Below are 23,792 nucleotides of genomic sequence, written 5' to 3' on the forward strand. Positions count from 1 at the left end.
ATAAATTTGGCATTATAGTGATGTTCTGTCACTAAATGTACTTTTTTTTTATTCAAACTTTCTCTCCATACAAAATATCTTTCTTAATTAAAAAGAGTAAATAAATTATATTTAAATAAAGTAGTAAAAGAATAAAATATGTAAGTAAAAGAATAAAATATGTAATTTAAAGTGTATTATAAAATAATGTACTAAAATAAATAAAGTAATTTTTTAATATATCAAAATAAATTTTTTTTTTTTTTTAAGAACGCTAGATGCTAATATTGACAAGTCAATCATTTTGTTAAAAGCAACGGCTCACTGGGAAAGAGATTTTGATCATTATCTCTTTTTTTATCTTTTGGATGTGATGTAAAATGCAAACATTGCATCCTTTTTGTTAAAAAACACTATTATTTTTTTTAGGAAAATTCTAATACCACTATTTTGTGCATAACTCGCTCATGTGACAATTCAACCACTCTCTTTTTTTTAAGAACGCTAGATGCTAGGATTGACAAGTCAATCATTTTGTTGAAAGCAATGGCTCACCAGGAAAGAGATTTGCAAACATTGTATTCCTTTTTGTTAAAAAGAAAGGATCATGTCTGATTGGACTGAACCTTGAATTTTGTAAAGTGCACATGAGTTCCTTAGAAAATTGATCATTTGTAGGATGGGTGGTACATGCTAGGGATGAGAACAGGATAGGTGGTTGAATTAAGAGTGTACTGTTCTTACCGTATTCATTCTATTAAAAAAAAAAGGGAAAAAAATTTGTTGGACGAGAGTGTGGCAAGTTGGATGTATTTTGCTATGGACTAGGTTTGGATCCAATTCTTTTATGCACTGGATCTAATTTTTGCCATTTTGCTATCCTTAAAAGAAAAATGGAAAGAGAAATCGTTAGAGAGAGAGAGAGTAAATGGGAGACAGTAATTTATATGCAAAAAAATGTATAAAAAATTAATATATATAATTTAAATATACTAAATACAAATATGTATATACACATTAGAGATGGGGTAGAAAAAGATAAGGTAGGGTGAGTAAAACCTATTCTCACATAGCCCTATCTTCAAGAAAAGGAAATTCCACTTGAGGCAATGTAGGGCAAGAGATTTTTGCCATCCTTAGTCTGTGCTTTCTAAAAAAACACCTTTTTTCACTTATGTTCGCTTCAATAGATTACTAAGTTTACTCAAATGTAAATGGACTTTAAAATTTACACTTATTCATAGCATTACAATTATTGTTGGAAGTTGAAAGTGACAAAAAGATGAGAGAGAAAAAAAGCGAAATAAAGAATTAACATGATTTGGTTTGATGGCTTACATTTATACATAAACGACCTTGAGCTACTACATCTTTAATATATGGATTATTCCAATTACTTATATAGTCATACATAAACATCTATGAGCTTAGTAACTTATTTGTTAAAGGAAAATGTTAACTAATACCCTAATAATTTTAAAAAGATTTTATTGAGAAAATGATAAAATGATAAAATAATAAATATTGTTGAAAATTTTTTATATTCCCCATAAAAATAATATTAAAAATTTTATTTTATAACTTATTAACAATTGCCTTAAGACATTCATTAAGATAACCCTTTATTAAAACTCAAAGGAGAGACAAAAATCTTAACTTACTCTTTTTTTAATCAATTTATTCAAAAGGTAATTAAAAAGTAAACTGAAAAAAATAATATTAAAAAAAACAAGAAATAAAAAAAATCAAGCTAAAAGCATGCTTGTGAAAGGTCATTGTTTAGTGAAAATGAAAATTGAAAAATGAAAAAAAAAGAAAGCGAAGGTGATTGGCCCCACATGTCTATGAGCATGACGCACACCCTACCTCGGAGTTAGGCGGCCCTCACTTTTTAAGTCATCACCACCAAACCAAAAAAGCTAACAAACAAACAAAACGATAAACAAATAATAGAAGAAGAATTAGAAGAAGAAAGACTCAACTCTCTCAAAGTCTCAACTCATCCGTTGGAATCATCACTCTCATTCTCATTCATTGAACCCTAAATCTCAACTCACACACTCACATCTCTCTCTCTGTCTTTTGCTCTCATTTTCGTTTTCAATGGAGGATCCGATGGAGAGGTTGGGATCGGAGCCGGATTCGTCGATCAAGGTCGACAGCGACCTGAGCATGGAAATCGACCCGCCGCCGCCGCTCCGCGAGAACGTCGCCACGGCCGAGGACTGGAGGAGGGCGCTCGGCAGGGTCGTCCCCGCCGTCGTCGTCCTCCGCACCAACGCCTGTCGCGCTTTCGACACCGAGTCCGCCGGCGCCAGCTACGCCACCGGCTTCGTCGTCGACAAGCGCCGCGGCATCGTTCTCACTAACCGACATGTCGTCAAGCCCGGTACGGCGGTGTCGAACTCTCTCTCTCTCTCTCTCTTTTGATTCTTGTGAGGAAATTGAATTCCCTTTATGTTATATTCATTTTCTTTGTATTCGGTTTTGTAGGACCTGTGGTCGCAGAGGCTATGTTTGTTAACCGTGAAGAAGTTCCGGTGCATCCTATATATAGAGATCCTGTGAGTCACCACTCTTTCTTTTTCTGCTTCTTCAATACTTGTTTTTTATCAACAATCTTGCAAAATTACTAGCATTTCTTGATGAAGATTTAATTTTCATTTCTGGGTGTGTGTGAAATTGGGTTTGGGTTCTTGAGGAACATGGTGTTTGTGCTAAATAAGCTACTTGTGTATAATTGTTTTTGGGCTGGAGATTTAATTCTGATTTCTGGGTGTGAAATTGGGTTTTGGTGTTTGTGCTTAAAGAAGCTCCATAGTGCGTTCAAATTTCAGAGTTGGGAGCTTGTAAGTTGTGCGCTTTCAATCAAGCTTTGTTGGGCAAATGGCTATGGAGATATGGAGAAGAAACTACTCATTTGTGAAAATGGGTTTTAGCTTTCAAATATGGTGAGGAATAGGGAGGAGGTAAGGTGTATTCATGGTTGTCGCATATGGAGAAGCATTAGCAGGGTATGTTCAGTATGTGGTAGGGGATGGTAATAGGGGTGAGGTTTTGGCATGATGCATGGTGTAAAAATCGACCTCTAATAAAAATGCATCTTGAATTGTATGTCATTACAATTAATAAGGATGATTTAGTTTAGTTAGATTTCACTTGGTGATTTTTGATTGACGAAACGACATGCTTATGAAATATTAAGTGTTTGTTCGCAATGTTAATGATTGGAAATCGTTGTTTGTTGACTCTTTGTTGATATCATTTGCTCTAATATCCCAAGCAGTGAGGGTCCTGATTAAATGTTCTATGTGCACAAGGAGTGGTAAGACCAAAGATCTTTTGCTGTTGCATTGTGACATTGCCCATGAATTGTTGACTTATACCTGGTTATGCATTTGGGTGTCCCTGCCAGCTGTCAACATCGTAATATTCCTTATCCTATTGTAACCATCTCTCCCATATAAGTGTAATGAATAGTCTAAGCGCTGAGATTCTTGATTTTCTATCTTCTCCTTTTCTGTAAAATATCTCTCTTTTTCTTTTTCTTCTTCAACGTGGTTTGATGAGTAATGTTGAAATCTCCAAGATTGTTTTTGAATTACATTCTGGATGTAGGAATTGTTTCGGTAAACATTCTTCATATGTTTGGAACTTAGCGTTATTATGCCTATTATGGACTTTGTAGAGGGAGAGAAACCGATGCATTCTTGAGGGTATGCCTTGGTTTTTTAGCTGAAATCATATTTCCTAATAATATTGTTTTAGTGGTCTCCTTTTTTTGGGCCATAGTAAGATACATTCAGTTGTGGGTTTAATTGATTCTCTTTTTTTAAAGTGTAACTTAAATTGATTATGTCTCTTTAGGACTATTGTTTGTGTATATAAGGTAGTTCCTTTTCTTTAATAAAATTTAATTACTTTTTCCTTGTTTGATAAGTAACAATTCTTTTTTATTAAAAATAAATAAACCAAGTACATCGGGGGTGTACCCAGAGAGAAGGAAAAAAAATCAATCTCTCAATTTACTATCCGCAATCATATCTAAAAGAGAAAAACAAAGAGGAAAGTAATTATCAGCACTCCAATCTAACAAGGTACAAAAGAAAAAGGATTTGATTTCAAGGATAGATAGTTCACTTCCCTCAAAAATTCTAGCATTCATTTCTTGCTAAATACACCCAATGATGCAGTGTGGCACAGCCTTCCAAAAAGAAATATCTCTATGCTTGCTGAAAGTACCTTGCCAAGCTGCAAATATATCAATAGCCCTCTTAGGCATAAGCCATTGGAGTCCAAATAGACAACAACATTGTCCACAACTCAAGCTATAGGACAATGAAGAATATGATGATCCATTGACTCCCCACACCTTTTACACATGTGGCACCAATCCAATACAATAATACCTCTCTTCCAAAAATTGTTAGTAGATAATATCTTCCCAAATGCACGAGTCCAAGAAAAGAAGGCAATCCTATTGGGACCTTAGATTGTCACACCACTTTCCAAGGAAACAACATGCCATTAGATGAAGATAAAGAGTGATATTAACCTCACACCTCAAAAATCCGACTCTTGGTAGGTCTCTTACAAAGCTTATGCATCCCCTCACCCCTAACAACCTTGGAATAGATTAGATCCATAAATGTAAGCAGTGACTCCAACTCCCAATCTTGGACCGGTCTAGATAATCGAACATCCCAATGGGGCACCCCATTAGAGAGATGTAAAACCTTAGCTACTAAGAAATCTTTAACACAACTGACACTAAATAGCTCTGGGAAAACCATCTTAAGTGGGCAATCACCACACCAAATGTCATGCCAAAATTTCACTCTAGTACCATCACACACATCAAACTGAAGAAACTGGGAAAATGTCAACCATTCCCGTCTTATAGATTTCCAAAGATTCACACCATTGGGACTTGTAACACTTTTAGTGCACCATCCCCCCATTCATTCCCATACTTTGCCTAAAGTACCATCCTTATTATTTCTAAGGCTAAGAGATCTGGGGTTCAATTCTCACTTACACTAAAAATCGATTGGTGTCTTGGTCTAATAATAAAGAACTATTCTTATTATTATTATTTTTTTTTTTGAATTTTTTTAACACCATGACATAGTTGTTAAATGTTATGTCAACGTGGATATATCATAAAATTATTAGATTATATATATCATATTACTTACTCTAATGTGTGTCCTGTCCTAAATTTACGGATTTTGGTTTTTTTTTTTAAATTTATTATTGCACTTTTAGTTTAATTTATAATACAGGAATATATAAAACTGAATATGTTTAACTTTTGGTTAACCTTATAATATTGTGTCACATAAACTTTTGAGACCTCAAAAATTTATAAATAATTTATTTTTATAACATTTTTTTTAATAAAAGAAACAACGATTTCAGAATTTTTGAATTTAACTATTTTCAACAATAAATGTAAGAAACTAAGCCGATTTGACAACTACCATTCATAGTTGGTTTGTCACAACTAACAAGTCTTTTCTTTTTTTTTCTTTTTTTGAACTACTAACAAGTCTTTTCTTTTTAACTTTTTAACTTGTTTGTTTATATCAAATTTTTAAAACTTTGATAAACTTTAACTAATGTTCAAAAATTAAGTAATCAGTAAAAAATTGCTTCTAAACAGTAAACACACAATTTAAATCTACAATTTCCAAAAGCAAATATATATGGACAAAGTTTAGTTACAAAATTAGTTGTAACTTAAGAAAACAACTTTGCTCAATAAAATAAATATTATTGCATATTTTGAAAATCTAACCATTAAATTACATGTTCTTTACGTTTTCAATACACATGTCAAATTTTATGTCAATCGAATATTATCTACTATATGATCTACAAGCTTATATTTTATGCATAATTTTAAACTATAAAAATTTGCAATTTAAATAATTTATTGATGACATAACTATTAATATTTTATTTTCTATAAATTTTGCAAGTATGAAGGATATAAGAAGAAGATATAATCCAATAGTGGATTTGTTAAAATTCATTTCCAATAAAAAGATATTAAATAAAATTATAATTTAAGACTACAACCAATTTTATAACTAAACTTAGATTATATATATTTCTTTACACATGCTGCTAACTCAATTTAGAATAAAATGATTGTAAGGCGTACGTAGTTGGGCCAATTATTGGAACAATTGCCGGAGCACTTGCTTATAATCTAATCAGATTCACAGACAAGCCTCTTAAGGAGTTAGCTCGGAATGGGTCATCATTGTTCAGAGGTACTGCAGGGCCGCAGGCTGCAGTATAGCTAATAGCTAAAACCCGCAGAGACAATTCTTGTGCCACAGTTTTTTTCACAACCCGTATGTCAATGATTGTGAATGATGAATAAAAGACCATATATTTATGTCAAAGTAATTAGCAATCACTCACAATTTTTCATTCATGTCTGAACTATGACAAAATTTATGGTCCAAGAAGAAAGTAAAATTCTTTTATTATATCTCAGTATTCAAAAATTCAAGAGTAAATTGCAAATTACACTTCTAAAATTTAGGGGTGTTTGGATTTTACATCCTGAAATTTCAGAATTTGAAATTTACTTTCTGAAGTTTTGGGGTGTTTAGATTTTATACCATGGCGTTTCAAAATTTGGGTTTTAATCCTTAAAGTTTGGGGTGTTTGGATTTTACACCCTCAAATTCTAAAACTTTAGGGTGTAAAATCCAAACACCCCTAAAATTTATGTAATGGTTTTTCATTATATATATATATATATATATATATATATGATTTAGAATTTAATTAGTTTTAGACTCGTTCGATTTTCACATCTAATATATCACTTGTCACAAAAATTAAAAACTTAGATGGACACATGGCAGAAAATTAGACTCTAATTGAAATCCAACTTAGAATCTAATTGGATTTGAACTTTTCAATTTTTGCACTCAATAATTTACTGGACACAAAATTAAAAATTAAATAAAACACATGACGCAAAATTGAGAATCTAATTAAATTTTAATTGGATTTTATTTGAGTTTTGGCTATATATATATTAGCCAAGCATCATTTAATAATAACTATTTATGTAGTGATTTTCTAGTATATAGCCAAACATATCTCTCTCTTTTTTCTTTTTTAGAGAATAACATACTCATCTTATCTTCAAATTAAGAAACTAGAAACATACCACCATGCACCGTTGACGCGATGATCATTCCACTAGTATAAGTGCTTGTGGGGTGTGGGGGTAAGGACTAGGGTTCAAGTTTTTAAAAGTGAGATTCACACCTATATACACTTAGATTGAGTTATAGTAGAATTCCTATATTGTAAATAAATAAATAAATAAAAATAAAAATAAAATAAAAACCAGAAACATGAAAAGTTCTCTCTACTTTCTTAAAGAGTGTACTTATAGTCATTAATTCGTCAAAGATTTGGCATGAACGTGGCAACATAATCTTTAAAAAAAAATAGAAATCAATATAATAATTTAATTTTTTTTAAAGAGGCAACATACTAGTAAGTTGTGAATGAAAATGAGAGTTGAAAAAATGATGAGAATTGCCTAGCGCATTTAAAATTTTGATGTCTGATTAAGTGATTCTTATAATGCCATATTAGTCAAAGCAAGGGGTGGAAATAAATGGTTTCCTTTGCTGTCAGAAAAAAAAAAAATATATATATATATATATATATTCTTTTTTGAGAAATGCTATATTCACAATATTTTCACAACAAATCTTAGGTCACGTTGTGACAGATTGTTGTTTGCTATTATTAGTGGGAAAGAAAGTAATTTAAATTAAAGCACTTCTCTTCTCTTTTTTATGTATCAAGAGAGAATACTAGCTTCTGAGCACGTGCTAGTATTGAGTCCTCTAAGTTTTAGGTTTATTCAATTATGGCTTACCTATCAATTTCTATTAAATGTTGTCATCAAGTGTCCCAATTTTGTTATTTTTTTTATTAAAATAATTCAACTAAAAAATTAAATTCATTATTTTAAAAATCCAGAAAAAAATTTAATTTATTTTAAGTTCTTTCCGAATTTTCTTCAACGACTGCTATCCTATACAGAAAGTATAGTGACTGTTAACTGCTTCATCACAATTCGCTTAACATTGGTAGAAATAGAGGAAGGTCTGCATGTGAGGGAGAGAGAGATAAGTATTTAGATGGGTTTGTTCAAGGTTAGTATTCATGAGCTACCTATGCTTTGTTCAAGGTTGTTATCAATTGGAGATCTACCTATGGTTTGATGATGTAGTCAGGAATGTTCGCTTGGGAGGCCGAGTCATAGTGTTGATACAATAATTATAATTCATAAATCTGTTGAAAATTTCACTATTATTTTAAGCATTATCAACCCATCATTATTCATATTATTAAAATTTTCTTATATTTTAATTTTTTTTAATGAATTATTTGGCACCTAATTTCAAATCCCAAAAGATAAACTTAAAAAAATGATGAAATATAATATAGTAATATACCATCATTTAACTATAGAAAAAAAAAATGAACACAACTTTAAAAAACAAAGCATATTCTTAAAAAACTAAACACCAATACAAACTTTGATGTTTTTGTTTTGACGGTGTTGAGAATATTGGGATGAGATGACTTGATAAGAAATAAACAATGGGTTGGCAGCACTATAGAGGAAAACAAGCAAAAGCACATATAGACAGTAGTTTCCTTAATAGTGAGAATGAAGAGGGAAAAGTAAAGTTATGTTTTAAAATGATTAATAGGTTGAGTCAGTTGACATCTATACTATTTGGAAAGAGTAGTTATTGACCATTGGATTAATAACAAGTGTTTGGACAATTGAAGGGGCTTATCAAAAAAAAAAAAAACAATTGAAGGGGCCAAGTATTATTTTATTTGAGGACAAGCTTCTTTAAGTTGTTGGACTAGAACAATTTTGAGGAACAAATGGGGGGCCGGTTATAATTTTTGAGTGTGCCCATATCATTTTGCCATGTATACTAACCGGAAGAGAAATGTAATATAGTAATATACCATCATTTAACTATAGAAAAAAAATGAACACAACTTTAATAAACAAAGCATATTCTTAAAAATCTAAACACCAATACAAACTTTGATGTTTTTGTTTGACCGTGTTGAGAATATTGGGATGAGATGATTTGATAAGAAATAAATAATAGGTTGGCAGCACCATAAAGAAAAACAAGCAAAAGCACCTGTAGGCAGTAGTTTCCTTAATAGTGAGAATAAAGAGGGAAAAGTAAAGTTATGTTTTGAAATGATTAATGGGTTGACATCTATGCTATTTGGAGAGAGTAGTTATTGACCATTGGATTAATTACAAGTGTTTGGACAATTGGAGGGACCGAGTATTTTTTTATTTGAGGACAAGTTGTTGGACTAGAACAACTTTGAGGAACAAATGGGGGGCCAGTTATAATTTTTGAGTATGCCCATATCATTTTGCCATGTATGCTATAGGAGATTTTTTTTTTGGGGGGGGGGGGGGAGGAAAGAGAGCAGCTATGTGGCTCTCCACCCCTAGATGAGATATACATGCACACATATATCTCAACAAGCCTCTCACTCTCTCAACCAAAGTTTTCAGACCTGGACCGTTCATTGAACCGTACGTAAAAGGGAGAGATTCAAGGTTTTTGAGGTCGAACTGAGGTTGAATCGGGGTCGAACCGTGATGACGTCATAATTAATTTAATATAAATAAATATATTAAATTAGTATAAATAGAAAATTTAACTAAAATATTCAAATTAAATATAAATATCTATATTTCAAATATATATTTTCATATCATAACTTTTATAAGACAAATAAGAAATATCAAATCCTTAACAAATTTAAATATAATATCTATTTATTTATTTATTTATATATTGATTAGTTAAACTTGTAATAATAATAATTATTATTATTATTATTATTATATAAGAATTAGAAAGACACTCAAATAAAATAAAATAAATTATTTAAATTATTTAATAAATTTAAATTGAAATAATTATTTAATAATTATTATATACTTAACTGTAAATATTAATTAAAATTAGAGCAATAATAGTACTATAACATTTTATACAAATTTTGCCACAATTTGCCACGTGACGAGATATGAGTGGTAGAGATGTAGACCCATAATTTTATTTTTCATTACTCACACTTTGCCATGTGTCAAATTATAGCAAAAAATTGTGTAAAATATTGTGATACTACATTACTCTTAAAAGAATAATGCTAGAGATACAAATTATTTTACAAAAAATTTTATAAACTACTGATGTGGTGAATGATTATTGATAAATAAAAATGTGATATTAATGTTGGGCCTAGATGAAAACCAATAAGAGGTTAGCCACATCAACATTTTATAAAAATATTGTAAAATAATTTGTGCCAGAGCGTTACTCCTCTTAAAAATACTTCAAATATTTAATATGCATGTCACATCATGCTGGGAAGCTGGAAAAAAAAAATCTGAATCAATGGCTGAAATTTTTTTGCTTTTATTAAAAAATTAAAACATTTCATCATTCCAATGTTAGCCACGTGAGGGAATGCTTGTCACACTCACATCTTGCTGGCAGCTGAAAAAAAAAATCTCAATCTAATGGTTGAAATTTTTTTGCTTTTATTAAAAATTTAAAAACTTTCATCATTCCAATGCATGTCACGTGAGGGACCTAGGAATTCAAACTCAAAAGGAGTAACAAAGTAACACAAGAAAGAAAGAGAACACATAGCATTGATAGCATCATAGCAGTAGTATTCAGCAAAAAAGAGGAATTACAGAGTGATCTCCATCAACGAAAAAAAAAAAAAAAAAAAAAAAAAAGAAAGAAGAAAAAGCAGCAGCAAAAGACGAAGGCGTGATCAGCGACTGTGTTCGCAATCTGCTAGTTGCTGCTTTAACTGGGCGTAGACCCTGTTTCGTTGTGTTCTTCTTCTTCCCTTTTTTTTTTTTTTTTGAGGAACTTGTCTTCTTTTTCTCTGGTTCTTTTTTTTTTTTCCTTACAAAATCCCTTTGTTCAAGATCTGAAATAATCAGATCTCCTTCCGATATTTGTTCTTCTTCGTGCTCTTTCATTTCTTCTAGATCTGATCATAACTTCATACCGGTGTATTGGCCAAAATTCACTGGAAAAGCTGAAACAAAAAGAAACCGTTCAAACCCCAAAAACCGGTCACGGTTCACAAAACCAAACGGTCGGACCGCGGTCCGTGTGGGTCCCTGCTTTTTTGGCATGAAAATGTTCTTCACCCTAAACAGACCGTAAAGCTGAACAGTTCGAGGTTTTTCCAGTTGGACCGTACGGTCCGGTCCGGGTTTCAAAACCTTGCTATCAACAAAAGAAAACCTCTCACTTAGTAATCATGGGGTAAAATTTTCTTTACAATTCTCACAATCCTTTTAAAAATAAATAAATAAATTTTTTTGAGATATGATACTCATAGCTTTCTAAACCACCAAACATTGCAACTCAACAGGAAGACTTTGGATTTAGATTAATTCTCTTTATTTATCTTCTCCTATTAGTTATCCCTTCATTTTCTTCTCAAAATAATAATAATAATAATAATTATCCCTTCATTTTATTTGTATGTTACTTTGGATTGGATTGTAACCTACTTGTATCCGTAAGAATTCTATTTGCTTCAGGAAAGAATTCATTAGATTTGTGTAATAAGAAGTCTAGCTTTAGTCCTTTAACTTATGTATATATGATCATTAATGAGATATTTTCTAAAACCTTAGCAAGAAATTGCTACAAGATGTTTGTGAAAGATAACAAGCTTGAAGCTTTAACAATGGCATATTGAGAGAAAAATAGAGAGAGAAAAATGATGAATCAAGAAAAGATTTCTATTCAAGCTTGTTAAATGAACACTACATACACATCCTCTATTTATATCTTACAAAGAATGGTAACCGCCCTGGAAGCTTCTAGAAGGTTCTAATCTAACCACCTGTAATAGACTCCTACCAAAACTGACTGAAGATTACAGCTGTACATCTCAGATAAATATATACAAATATCTACTCTATTCATAATTGAACCCAAGAGAGGAGAAACACAGCACGTCTTGAATCTGTGAAGAGGGAAAGGCCTTTGATCAAAACGACACTGTTTGGTTTAAAGGTTTAATGTGACACGCGTGTATAAATGTAAAACGACGTAATGTCTCATTAAAGTAAAACACTCCGTTTTAACTCTTCACAAGTAGTTGTTGCAAAACTAGCCGTTATGCTTTGAGTCTTCAACCTCTGTTTCTTCAACTTCTGTAATACTACTTTCATCCCCCCTCAAAACCAAGGGGTCCAAAGACACCATGGTTTTGTCACGAAACCAGAGAAAACGTGAGGAAGGAAGACTCTTCGTAAAGATGTCAGCAAGCTGGTCACCAGTGGCCACATAACGAACTTGAAGATCTCGGCGAAGTACTCATTCACGCACAAAATGGTAATCAACCTCCACATGCTTGGTGCGAGCATGAAATACTAGGTTCGAGGCAATAGCAAGGGCAGAGACATTATCACACCAGAGCTTTGGAGCAAAAGAAAGAAAGAGACCAAGATCTTTTAAAACTTGATGAATCCAAACCAACTCAGCAGCAGTGGTGGCAAGAGCACGATACTCTGATTCTGTTGAAGAACGAGAAACAATGTCTTGTTTCTTAGCACTCCAAGTGATTGGGTTTAAACCTAGGTAGACCAAGAACCCCGTAGTAAAGCGACGATCATAAGGATCCCCAGCCTAGTCCGAATCTGAGAAGGCAGAGAGGGATAAAGGACCATGTTGGAAGAAAATCCCCAAATTGAGAGTGCCACTCACATACCTTAGAATGCGTTTGGCTACAATCAAATGAGCCTCACATGGAGTAGACATAAATTGGCAAACTTGATAAATTGCGAAGCTAAGATCGAGTCTGGTGAAGGTTAAATAGTGAAGAGAGCCAACAATGCTTCTATAAGTATGAGGATCAGCCAGTAAGGACCCTAAGGCAGGAACCAACAGAGCACAGGGTGTTTTAGCAACCTTAGCATTAAGCATGTTGTGTTTCTGAAGAAGATCATGGGCATACTTGGATTGATCGAGAAAAAGACCATCAGAAGTTCTAGTAATTTGCAACCCAAGGAAGTAGTGTAAGGGGCCAAGATCTTTGAGCTCAAACTCAGTGCTTAGTTGAGTAAAATTGACTGCAAAAAGGAAGGGCAATTGCCAGTAAGGACTATGTCATCAAAATAGACCAGCAGATACACCAGAAACTTCCCATGCCACAAGATGAAAAGAGAGGAATCTGCCAAAGAGGCCAGGAACCCCAAATGAAGGAGATGAGATGAAAATCTCTCAAACCAAGCCCTTAGTGCTTGTTTGAGACCATAAAGGTACTTCTGGAGTCTACAAACATGATTAGGGAAGATAGGATCTACATAACCCTGTGGCTGAACCATGTATACCTCCTCCTTCAAGACACCATGAAGAAAAGCATTTCGAACATCCAACTGTCTGAGAGGCCAATTGAATTGGACAGCAAGAGAGAGAATAATTCTGATAGTAGGAGGCTTGATCACAGGGCTGAAGGTTTCATCTAAATCAATACCATACTGTTGATGAACTCCCTTAGCCACAAGTCTAGCCTTGTACCTATTGATGCTGCCATCACTATTGTGTTTCAACTTGAAGACCCATTTACAACCCACTACATTTTGAGTTGGTGTGGGAGGCACTAAAACCCAAGTGCCTTGCCTAGTGAGAGCATCAAATTCTTCATCCATAGCAGTACACCATTGTTTATACTTAGCAGCAACCTTAAATGATAGAGGCTCAGCGATAGTGTAATCCATTGAAGCAGCCTTGGTTTTTGATGTACCAAAGGCTTTGGGCTTGAAAATACCTGCTTTGGATCTAGTAGTCATAGGATGAACATTTGAAATAGGCACAGAATCTGGTACAGTCAAGACAACAGATGAACTAAAATTGGATTGAGTAGCAGGTTGGGTGGACTGTATAGGTAAATTTATTGGAATAGGGATGGGGTTAGGTAAGGATGATGAAACAGCAAGTATAATGTCCGTGGAGACGGACTGGTCAGGTATTGGAGCAAGTGAGGTAGACTGATAAGGTGTGGAAACAGATGGAGAGTCTGATGTAGGGAGATGGGAGGAACTGTGTGAAGAGAGTATGAGGGCAGGATGTTTGATGGATTATACCATGACTGGAGCAAAACTGATGAAAGGCAGTTATGGTGAACTCACCCCCTCCATCAGTCCTTAAAATTTTGAGAGTACTTGGAAGCTTTAAAATACTTAAACATGGGAAACACATCAGACTTATGTTTAAGCAGATATAGCCAAGAGAATTTAGAGTAATCATCAACAAAGACTAGGTAATATCTAAAGTCATTGATGGATATAATAGGTGTTGGTCCCCATACATCACTGTGAACAAGTTCAAGGGGCTTAGAAGCAACAAAATCAAATTTATTGAATGGTAAGTGATGCATTTTACCACTGAGGCAATGCTAACAATGATTGTCAGAACCAAAAACAGGTTTATTACAATCAATAGGAAAGGAAATAGAAGATAAGGCACCTTGAAGTACATTATTACTAGGATGGCCTAGTCTATGGTGCCAAAGCAATCATTTGTTTAACTTCCGTGCATGAAAAGATGTAGAAGATGAGTTGTTCTGTGTTGAAGGGGAATTGAACTGTGTGGATGGAGTAGAGTGTGGAAAAGGTCTGTTGAAAAGCTGTGGATAGATTGGGTAAACCCCATTCTCACTCAAGCCCTTGTAAATGATTCTCCCCGTAGGAACATCCTGAACAGTGAGTTGATTAGCATCAAAATGACAGGAGCAGTTATTATGTAAGCAAAACTTGTGAACAGATAGAAGATTCATGGCTATCCTAGGGACATGAAGGACATCTTTAGGCAGAAATTTATGGTATTTAGTAGAGAGGGAAGCATTACCAATATGGTTAATAGGAAAGGCTTGTCCATTGCCAATTGTGATCTGTTCTGAACCTTTATACTGTGACTTAACAAAAAGGTTGTTCAAGTTAGCAATGAGATGGTCTGAAGTGCCTGAGTCAGCTAACCAAGGATCTTGACAATTGGTTAAGGCTACATTAGATGCTGAAGCCATTGCTGCTAGTTTGGTTGGTGGATTCTTGCCTTGATAGACAAAATCCATTCGGTGATAACAGTCAAGAGCTTGGTGACCTATCTTGCCACAAATCTGACAGCTAGGTCTATCATTCTTGAAGGTCTGACCACCAGATTGACCACCAAATTGACCTCCAAAGTGAGCATTCTGAGGTGAGTTATAATTCTCTTGAGGTTGGGAATTGAAAAACTAGTGTTGACCTCCACCATGACTGTTGTTGAACCTTCCTCCACCTCTACCTCTATTACCATTGTTCCTTCCTCTTCCTCTATTAAAGCCACCATTGAAACCACCATGGTTGTGTGGCTGGAGATGAGAGCTAATGGAGCCCTTATTTCCAGAAGCAAACATGGCTAGAGAGTGTGAAAAGTTATCAAGATTCTCTGCCCTGGCCTGTTCTTCACTCTGCAGCATAATTGAGAGCTGTTCATAGGTAATTGGTTCACTCCTAGTACGGATTGCTAAACAAAAGTGAGCAAAATCCTTGGGTAGACCTCGAAGAACAATGCAAATGAGTTCTTCATTATCCACCACTACTCCAACTGCAAGAAGTTTGTCATGAGCGATCTTAATCTTCAACAGAAAGTTGTTCACTGAATCTGAACCTTTCTTGAGACTTTGAAGTTCCAACTTCAGATTGAATATGTTAGCCCTTGAAGTTGAGGTAAACCTCTGCTATAAAGTATTCCACACTTCTCTTGAAGTGGTAATTCCAACCATGAGAGAGAAAACTTGTGGAGTGAGTGTTGAATTGATCAAAGAAAGGAGAGCCTTATCTTTGATTTTCCAGGTCTGGAACTCTGGATTCACATTCATGGTCAGGTGCCCTTGAGCATCAAGAAGAAACTGACCAGGTTGTGAGGTTGAACCATCAATGTGTTCAACTAGAGAGTAAGCTTCCAGTATTGTGATCAACTGGTGCCTCCAAGGAATGTAGTTCATATAGTCAAGCTTGATTGACATCAAGTTTGACATATTAGATAGTAGCAATAATGGTGAGGGTGCTTGAGTAGTGATCTGTGGTGATGGAAGATTAGTGTTTGTAGAAGTAGTAGTGTTTGCAGGAGTAGTGGAAGCCATGGATTCAGGCTCTGATACCATGAAAGATAACAAGCTTGAAGCTTTAACAATGGCAGATTAAGAGAAAAACAGAGAGAAAAAAATGATGAATCAAGAAAAGATTTCTATTCAAGCTTGTTAAATGAACACTACTTACACATCCTCTATTTATATCTTACAAAGAATGGTAACCACCCTGGAAGCTTCTAGAAGGTTCTAATCTAACCAACTGTAACAAACTCCTACCAAATTTGACTGAAAATTACAGCTGTACATCTCAGATAAATATCTACAAATATCTACTATATTCATAATTGAACCCAGGAGAGGAGAAACAGAGCATGTCTTGAATCTATGAAGAAGGAAAGGCCTTTGATCAAAACGGCACTGTTTGGTTTAAAGGTTTAATGTGACACGCGTGTATAAATGTACAACGATGTCGTTTCTCATTAAAGTAAAACACTCCGTTTTAACTCTTCACAAGTAGTCGTTGCAAAACTAGCCGTTATGCTTTGAGTCTTCAACCTCTGTTTCTTCAACTTCTGTAATACTACTTTCAGTTTGGTCTTCCTAATTTAAGATATGTAATGAAAAAAATGTATGAGTTTAGCACAATTAGATCATGTGAAACTCTTTTTCATAATTTCCCTCAACTTTTTCATAATTTCCTCCAATATTTCACATGAAAATTTATAAAGAAAATATATTGGTATTTTGGAAAAAAAAATAAAAAAAAACTTCAATAATTAAATGTGGAGTTATTTGAACCCGGATTTGGTTGAGCTACAATGCAATATTTTATATGCTTTGTTCACATAAAAGGTATCCAAAGTAGTTTGTGTTTTTATGAGTGATGGGATTCATAATTAATGTATGTGAGCATGCAACATGAAACTATATTTTTATGTGTGAGTTATTAGAAAAATAATAATTTTGTGTGTTAAATGAACTTTTTTTTTCCTATTTTGGATTTTTAAAAAGCAAATAGTGGTAAAATAGTTCTCTCTCTCTCTCTCTCTCTCTCTCTCTCTCTCTCTCTATATATATATATATATGTGTGTGTGTGTGTGTGTGTGTGTGTGTGTGTGTGTGTGAGTATGTGATTAAATGGTTAAATTTATTATTTCCAATAGCATAAACTTTTGGAAGAATCAATAATTTAACATGGTGTCAGAGTATGAGATCCTAAATTCAATTCTTGTTTGACTGTCTCCTCTACTCTACTTCCTATTTAAGCATAAATGGAGCCGCTGATTCCCTAACTCCATGAAATCTATGTTGTCAAATTTAGCAACTTCAAGCTCAAATCTAGAATCACTTCCCCAATTTATATCAACCTTTGTCTCATTGTTTCATTCCCTTCTCTCCTCACCCAAATCTCCCAAACCCTAATTTGCTCCCTCCCTTCAACCACCCTACGACGTCATTTGTGGCATCCCTGTACACTACCCCCCCTCCGCCCAATCCAACCTACATTTTCATCTCTAGCCAAATCCCAATGCTCATGCTTTGCAAAGAAATCAAGACTACGACACTTCCAAATCCATCGAAACATTTTCTTCAAAGAACAAACCTACATAATCGTCAAGGATCTCATTACCAATGGTTCTGTTGGATTGGAAAAGAAGAGCTTAAAAAATATTTTATCGAAAAACCCATCTCAAACGGTACTCCCTCTCTTTGTAATTGTTTTTCCTTTACAAAGCAAACACTAGCATTCAGATCTTTGGTTTTTGAGGTTTTTATGATCTATCTCAAATTTTGCCTCTAACTTGTTGTGGGTCAGATTGTGGGTTATCTATTTATTTGCACACCAATTTGACGAAATTTGAGTTAAGTTTTGTAATTTTTATTGGGTTTTCTATGTTTGCGATTTCTAGGTTTTTTGTGAGGTTCATTACTTCAATATTGCAATCAATTGTTTATTTTTCTTCGATTTGATAACATCTTTTGTGTATATGATAGTGGAGCTTCAAGGTATTGGTTGTAAGATTCAAAGTTGTTTGAATCTGTCAAGAAATTTTATGTTCCAATCTATATGTAATGGGTTTGTGTTCTTCCCATTTGAAAATGAAATTGATTTTATATATTTATAGTTTTTATCTTTTCAAAAATATTTTTATTAGTTTTATGGATTTTTATTATTTTAAACATTAAAAATAATAAAACATTTACTTAACAACAACATCTAACGAAAATTGTTGAAAATACCTTAATTTTTTTTAGAGAGTTTCAACCTATGATGTCAATTCCTGATAATAACTCTTTATTATCAGACCAAGACACCAATCAATTTTGGTGTAAGCGAGTATTGAATCCCAAATCTCTTATACAACTATCAAAGACTTTATCAATTTAGCCAACTGAAACTCACCTAAAAATGTCTTAATTGAATAAACATGAAACTTAGAGAAAATAATTGAACGATGGTGTGGTCAAAATTAGAGGACTAATTTGTAATTTTAGCCAAAAATCTAACATGGCAAAATGGTGATATTAAAATAATAATTTTGAAGACACGTGATATGCCACACAGCATTTATTATTAAATAAATAAAATAATAATAATAATAATAATAATAAAACAAAAAAAAAAAAAAAAAAAACCTTGTGTAAAACAATTCACATGCATTTATCGTCTCCCCTGGCAAGAACAAAGCCCAGCATGATCGTCTGCCCTGGCGAGCCACAATTCGAGGAGGAGAGAGAATAGTGAGAAACATCCAAAAGGGTGAGATATATTAAAATAAAATTGGGTACTTTTTTAATATTAAAAAAATTAGATAGTATCAAAACAATAAAGCTTGCGTAGACACCATATTTATGTCATTTTGTCAGAGTACAACTATAAAATGGTCTAATCTTTATAGTTGTAGTTTGAGGTTATAAGCAGCAGATACTAGACACACGTAATTAATATGGGATAAAGATTCCTACTTTTTTTTTTTTTAAGTAAACAGTAATACCTACTAGAACACACATTAAAAAAAAAAAATGACTAACTTGATAACAAAAATAAATTTTAAAATATGGACTAGACAAAAAAATTAGCGGCATAAATAAAATTCATTTAAATTAAAGGGTGTAATTTATATTTTATTAAGAAAAGAAGTCATGATTACATGAATTAAACATATGGAGACATAGAAGTAAAGACAAAATCGATAAATTAGGTTAGAAAACATTGCAAAAACTAAAGTTAAACACCATTAGTATATTATTAATATCATCTCTTGTTTCTAAGAATATTATGCATTTGTGCATAGTTTTCTTGCAAAACTAAAATCATATGATGATTAAAACATTCTCTAACCTACAACATCTCAGTCTATCAAAAAAAAAAAAAAAAAAAAACTAACAACTCAAACTTCCAAAAAGAAAAGGTCTATATATTCAACTAAATAAGAAAATTAAACCAAAATATCTTTACTAGATCTCATTTCCAATAGCATTTTTGTACATCACATGGGTTTGTAACCAATTTATCTATATATATATATATATATATATATATATGTGTGTGTGTGTGTGTGTGTATATATATATATATATATATATATATTTGACAAGAGATTAAATCCAATTTGTTCTAATTCCCATATATAAATCCAACTAAATTGGAAGTTCATTGAGATATTATTTGGTGTGATAGGATGTATTGAATTTTGAGTAAAATGCTAATGTGACAATCTCTTATTAGATGGCATAAAACATGAGTTTTACACCCCATCCTTACCAAATTTGGACTCATTTGACAAACATTAAATAGAAATAACTACAATTATATATGTACAACAATAGTTGGGAACTTAATTGATGGACAAAATTGACAAATGCCCTTTTCGGGCAAAAAAAACAGCATTATGCCTCATTTCCAAAACTAATTAGGGAAATGCCTCTCTTTTGAAACTCTATTTTCTCAAAATCGAGTTAAGCCCTATAGTTGCGTTTTTAAGGAGCTTATCGTGACGTTTTAAGGGCCTATAGTGGCATTTTGAAACTCAAGCTCCATGAACTCGAATTATAGGTAAAAATAAGGAAAAAAAAAAAATTGCATGTAACTCAAGTTCATGGAGCTCAAGTTCCAAAAATAGGCTACTTAAAATGCCACTATAGGGCTCTAGAAATTTTTTTTTTTTTTTTTTTTTTTTTTATAACTCGATTTTGAGAAAATCGAGTTTCAAAATAAGGGCATTTCCCTAATTAGTTTGGGAAATGAGGCAAAATGCTTTTTTTTTTGGCCCAAAAAGGGCATTTGCCAATTTTGTCCCTTAATTAATACGTGTGAAATTTTTATTGGCTTAAGAATTAGTAGTTGGAAAATTTCATTTGTTTCTAATTCTTTCTATGTATAATTTATATTTGAAATAAAATTCATTTGTAATTGAGCTTGTTATTCTTATTATGTAATTTTCGTTGGCTTTCTTTCTTTCTTTCTTTCTTTCTTTTCTTTTTTTTTTTATTTTTTTATTTTTTTTTTATTTTAAATCGACACATAAATTCATTATAGATAGTGTTTTAGAACCTTTCTTTACAACACATAGATCATAACAGCCAAACGATAGTGTGTCTATGTAAGCATCATCCAAGGTAGAATTTATCATAACCAGACTTTATAAGCTCCATAAGACTAGAAGACTCTGCATAATTGCTATTAGAATAAAAACCATTGTGTGTGTGAGCGGACTGTTGCTATAGCCTTATTTAAGTCATGGTTCTTTGGTGAACTTAGGATTGGCTCACGATTAGGAGTGTTGTTTGAGACAGAGAGTAAATTAGAGCCCAGGACAACTTGCTCAGAGGCCAAGAGAGGCAAATTGCTTGCTGCATATATGAGCAAGTCATCCTTGGCTCAAATTCACTCACTGTCTCTTCAATCTTCATGCATGGCGCTCATATAAGCAGCATTGACTATTTGATATTTGAATTATGCAATGTGGTTGAGGAATTTGTAGGCAAACTTAAATAATTACCGAAAAGATTCTAGTCTTCCACTTAGACTTCTCAATCAAAATTTGATTGGTGGTTGTGAGAATAGAATCTCAAATTATAGTGCAATGTGATAGCATTCTTGGCACGCGAAATGTACGTTAAACGAGAATTTATTCTTAGAATTTTAATTATAAGAATCATGGTAAGGTTATTACCAACTTTAAGAATCTACAAGGACACCAAGATTGGTTTCCTATCCTAGTTCCGAGGCGTCGTGAAGCCTTAAAAAGTAGAATCTACATTTCTTTTTCTTCTATTCTTTTTCTTCAATACATATTCTATGTCATACAAAACAACTCATACCACTAACCACTTCATCCAATCTCAAATGGAAATCCAGTAGCACCTCATACACGACGTAGATGAGGCATTTTATAATACCCCCCTCCTAGTATGTACCCGGAGAACAAGAGGATTTTCTACTTGAAATCCGTGAGTGGTGACAATTTAAGCGATAAGGAGTCACGACAAAGATATGTGCATTAATGCAACGAGATTTCTAAATATTTATGAACTGACCAAACAAGAAATTAAGAAGAGCCTTGTCAGAATAAATTACACTAATCCATCGAGATTTCATAAGACGAGTCTAAACTAGACTTTGTCACATGAATGAAACATATTCCCTCTCTATTTTCATCAAGGAGATATTAAGAAGTTACTGTTTCACACTATCACTATACTTATACGATATTTTATATTCAATTCAGAAGGGATCGAAAGTTAAGAAATTGATTACTACTTTCCATACTCCAATTTATATATACTTTAATAATCAAACAAATATACACAAAATAATAACACTCTTAATATCAACTTAAACTACCTTATAGCACCATGCTCCAACTCAACAACCACCACAATATCAAACATCATGAATTTCACTATATAATTTTACAAATATTTAAGTATAGAGTACTTATCATATGTACTTAAACAGATTGCACTAACCTTACCTTTTTGGGATTTATAGGAGAAGAGAAAAAGCATTCGATCGCCAATGATAGTAACTTTTTTTTATATTGGGTGACGAAATTAGTGTTTAACCTATTGTTAATATTTGCAACGAATATTTTCATCTCACTAGATCCCACTTTGTGCGACAAAATATTTCATTGCTATAGACATCCGACCTACAAATCTCTTTGGCTCTAGTTTTTAAAGAATTTTCGTCACAATTTGTAATATCTTTATTGATGAAAACATGATTTCCTCGTCATTTATAAGTATTTTTTAATATTTGGTGATGAATTTTTTAACTCCTCACTGAATGTTGCTATTTGGCGGCCAAATTTGTTTTCCTCACTAGATTTCGTTACCATAGGCCAAGTTTGTTGTACGACATTTTATATTCTTGTATTGCAAACTTTCATTCTGCTATAGTAAATTTTTCAAGTTGGTGCTGACCTTTCAAACCACTCATTCTTGTTTTTCTCGTTAGGATTTCCCATCATAATTATATCGTTTGTGTCAAATTTAGTTTCTGTTGCTTGCACCTTTTTTTTTTCTTTTCAATATGGTTGTGCCAACTATGAACTCAATTAGAACATTGCATAATTTGACTAATTGATTAAAATGAATTTGTTTCTAAATTTTTCCTAGCAGATACTTGGAGTGGAAAAAACTCCTTCCCACTACCGACAATATCAAATTTTCAGGTTCATGGGTGAGTTTCTGTAGCTAATGTTGAGATTTATGCCCTATAATCCATTTTGATGTTAAAACTTTCCTCTAAATCTAGCGCGCTTTAATTTCATGAGCTTGGTACGTACCTTAAGCCCCTTTAATTAATTTTCTTTCTTTAGTTGCTAATCTGTACTATTCACATAAACTTTCCTTACAAAATTTATATATGATACATATATTTAATTAATAATTATTAGTAAATAAAAAGTCAAATAAGAGAATTTATAGAAAAAAAAAAGTACCAAATTTAATTATCAACCCTACTTTAATTAGCATTTGTTTGTTGGATTGTTTCATCCATAAAGATGGTATCTTCTAATTATTTTTGATAATGAGATAGTTATAATGAGGAATGGAGGATATGAATTTAGATAATTGGATGTCAGGGAATATCTCAAAAGATACTAACTAGTTGAGCTACGAGCTCTTGGTAACTTCTAATTACTTTAAACTAACATAGTTAACATTGTAGAATTCTAGAAGCTATACAATCTAACAATAATAGAACTGAAATTGAATGTGTAAACAACAAACAGGATCAAGCAAGAATGTTAAGAACAATTATGAAAAAGAAAAAAAAAATAGTTTGAGAGTGAAATCAAAGAAAGAGAATTATATCAAAACTGTATTTCTTGCTTGAATAATGAACACAACGACCCCTCTAATCTCACTATTTACAGAATAAAATATCTAGATTAAACTCTAACCACTTTTTGATGTAGGACAGAATCTTCAAATTAATTTATGTAATTTGTTATATTTCGTAATTTTGTGTAATTTTTGTTATTTTAGGTTTAGGACATTATTTCCTTCTTTTTAGGTACTTTTAATGCTTTTTAGATCAAATTTGGTTCCTATTATGGTTAGGTATTAAGTAGAAG

At 32.7% G+C, this 23,792-nt stretch overlaps 2 protein-coding genes across 8 annotated transcripts in view; both read left to right on the plus strand.

The window, feature by feature from the left end:
• Window positions 1–1,924: 1,924 nt before the first annotated feature.
• LOC126707407 (protease Do-like 7) overlaps window positions 1,925–23,792 on the plus strand; it is a 104,074-nt gene continuing 82,206 nt past the window's right edge. The window contains exon 1 of the mRNA XM_050407021.1: window positions 1,925–2,046. The gene's annotated coding sequence lies outside the window, so the exon portion shown is untranslated. The remainder of the gene's footprint in view (window positions 2,047–23,792) is intronic.
• Window positions 2,044–23,792, plus strand: part of LOC126707413 (protease Do-like 7) — an 82,538-nt gene continuing 60,789 nt past the window's right edge. The window contains exons 1-3 of one of the 7 annotated variants that reach the window (XM_050407029.1): window positions 2,044–2,368; window positions 2,473–2,543; window positions 2,790–2,953. In XM_050407029.1, coding sequence (XP_050262986.1) covers window positions 2,083–2,368; window positions 2,473–2,543; window positions 2,790–2,918 — 486 coding nt within the window. In that variant the 5' untranslated portion in view covers window positions 2,044–2,082 and the 3' untranslated portion in view covers window positions 2,919–2,953. Of the gene's footprint in view, window positions 2,369–2,472; window positions 2,544–2,789; window positions 3,241–3,265; window positions 3,779–22,827; window positions 23,102–23,792 lie in introns of those variants that run through there. The other 6 variants (XM_050407031.1, XM_050407033.1, XM_050407034.1 and 3 more) reach the window with 6 other exon arrangements.

This window comes from Quercus robur, chromosome 11 (assembly GCF_932294415.1).
Source record: "Quercus robur chromosome 11, dhQueRobu3.1, whole genome shotgun sequence".
NCBI classification, from domain to species: domain Eukaryota; kingdom Viridiplantae; phylum Streptophyta; class Magnoliopsida; order Fagales; family Fagaceae; genus Quercus; species Quercus robur.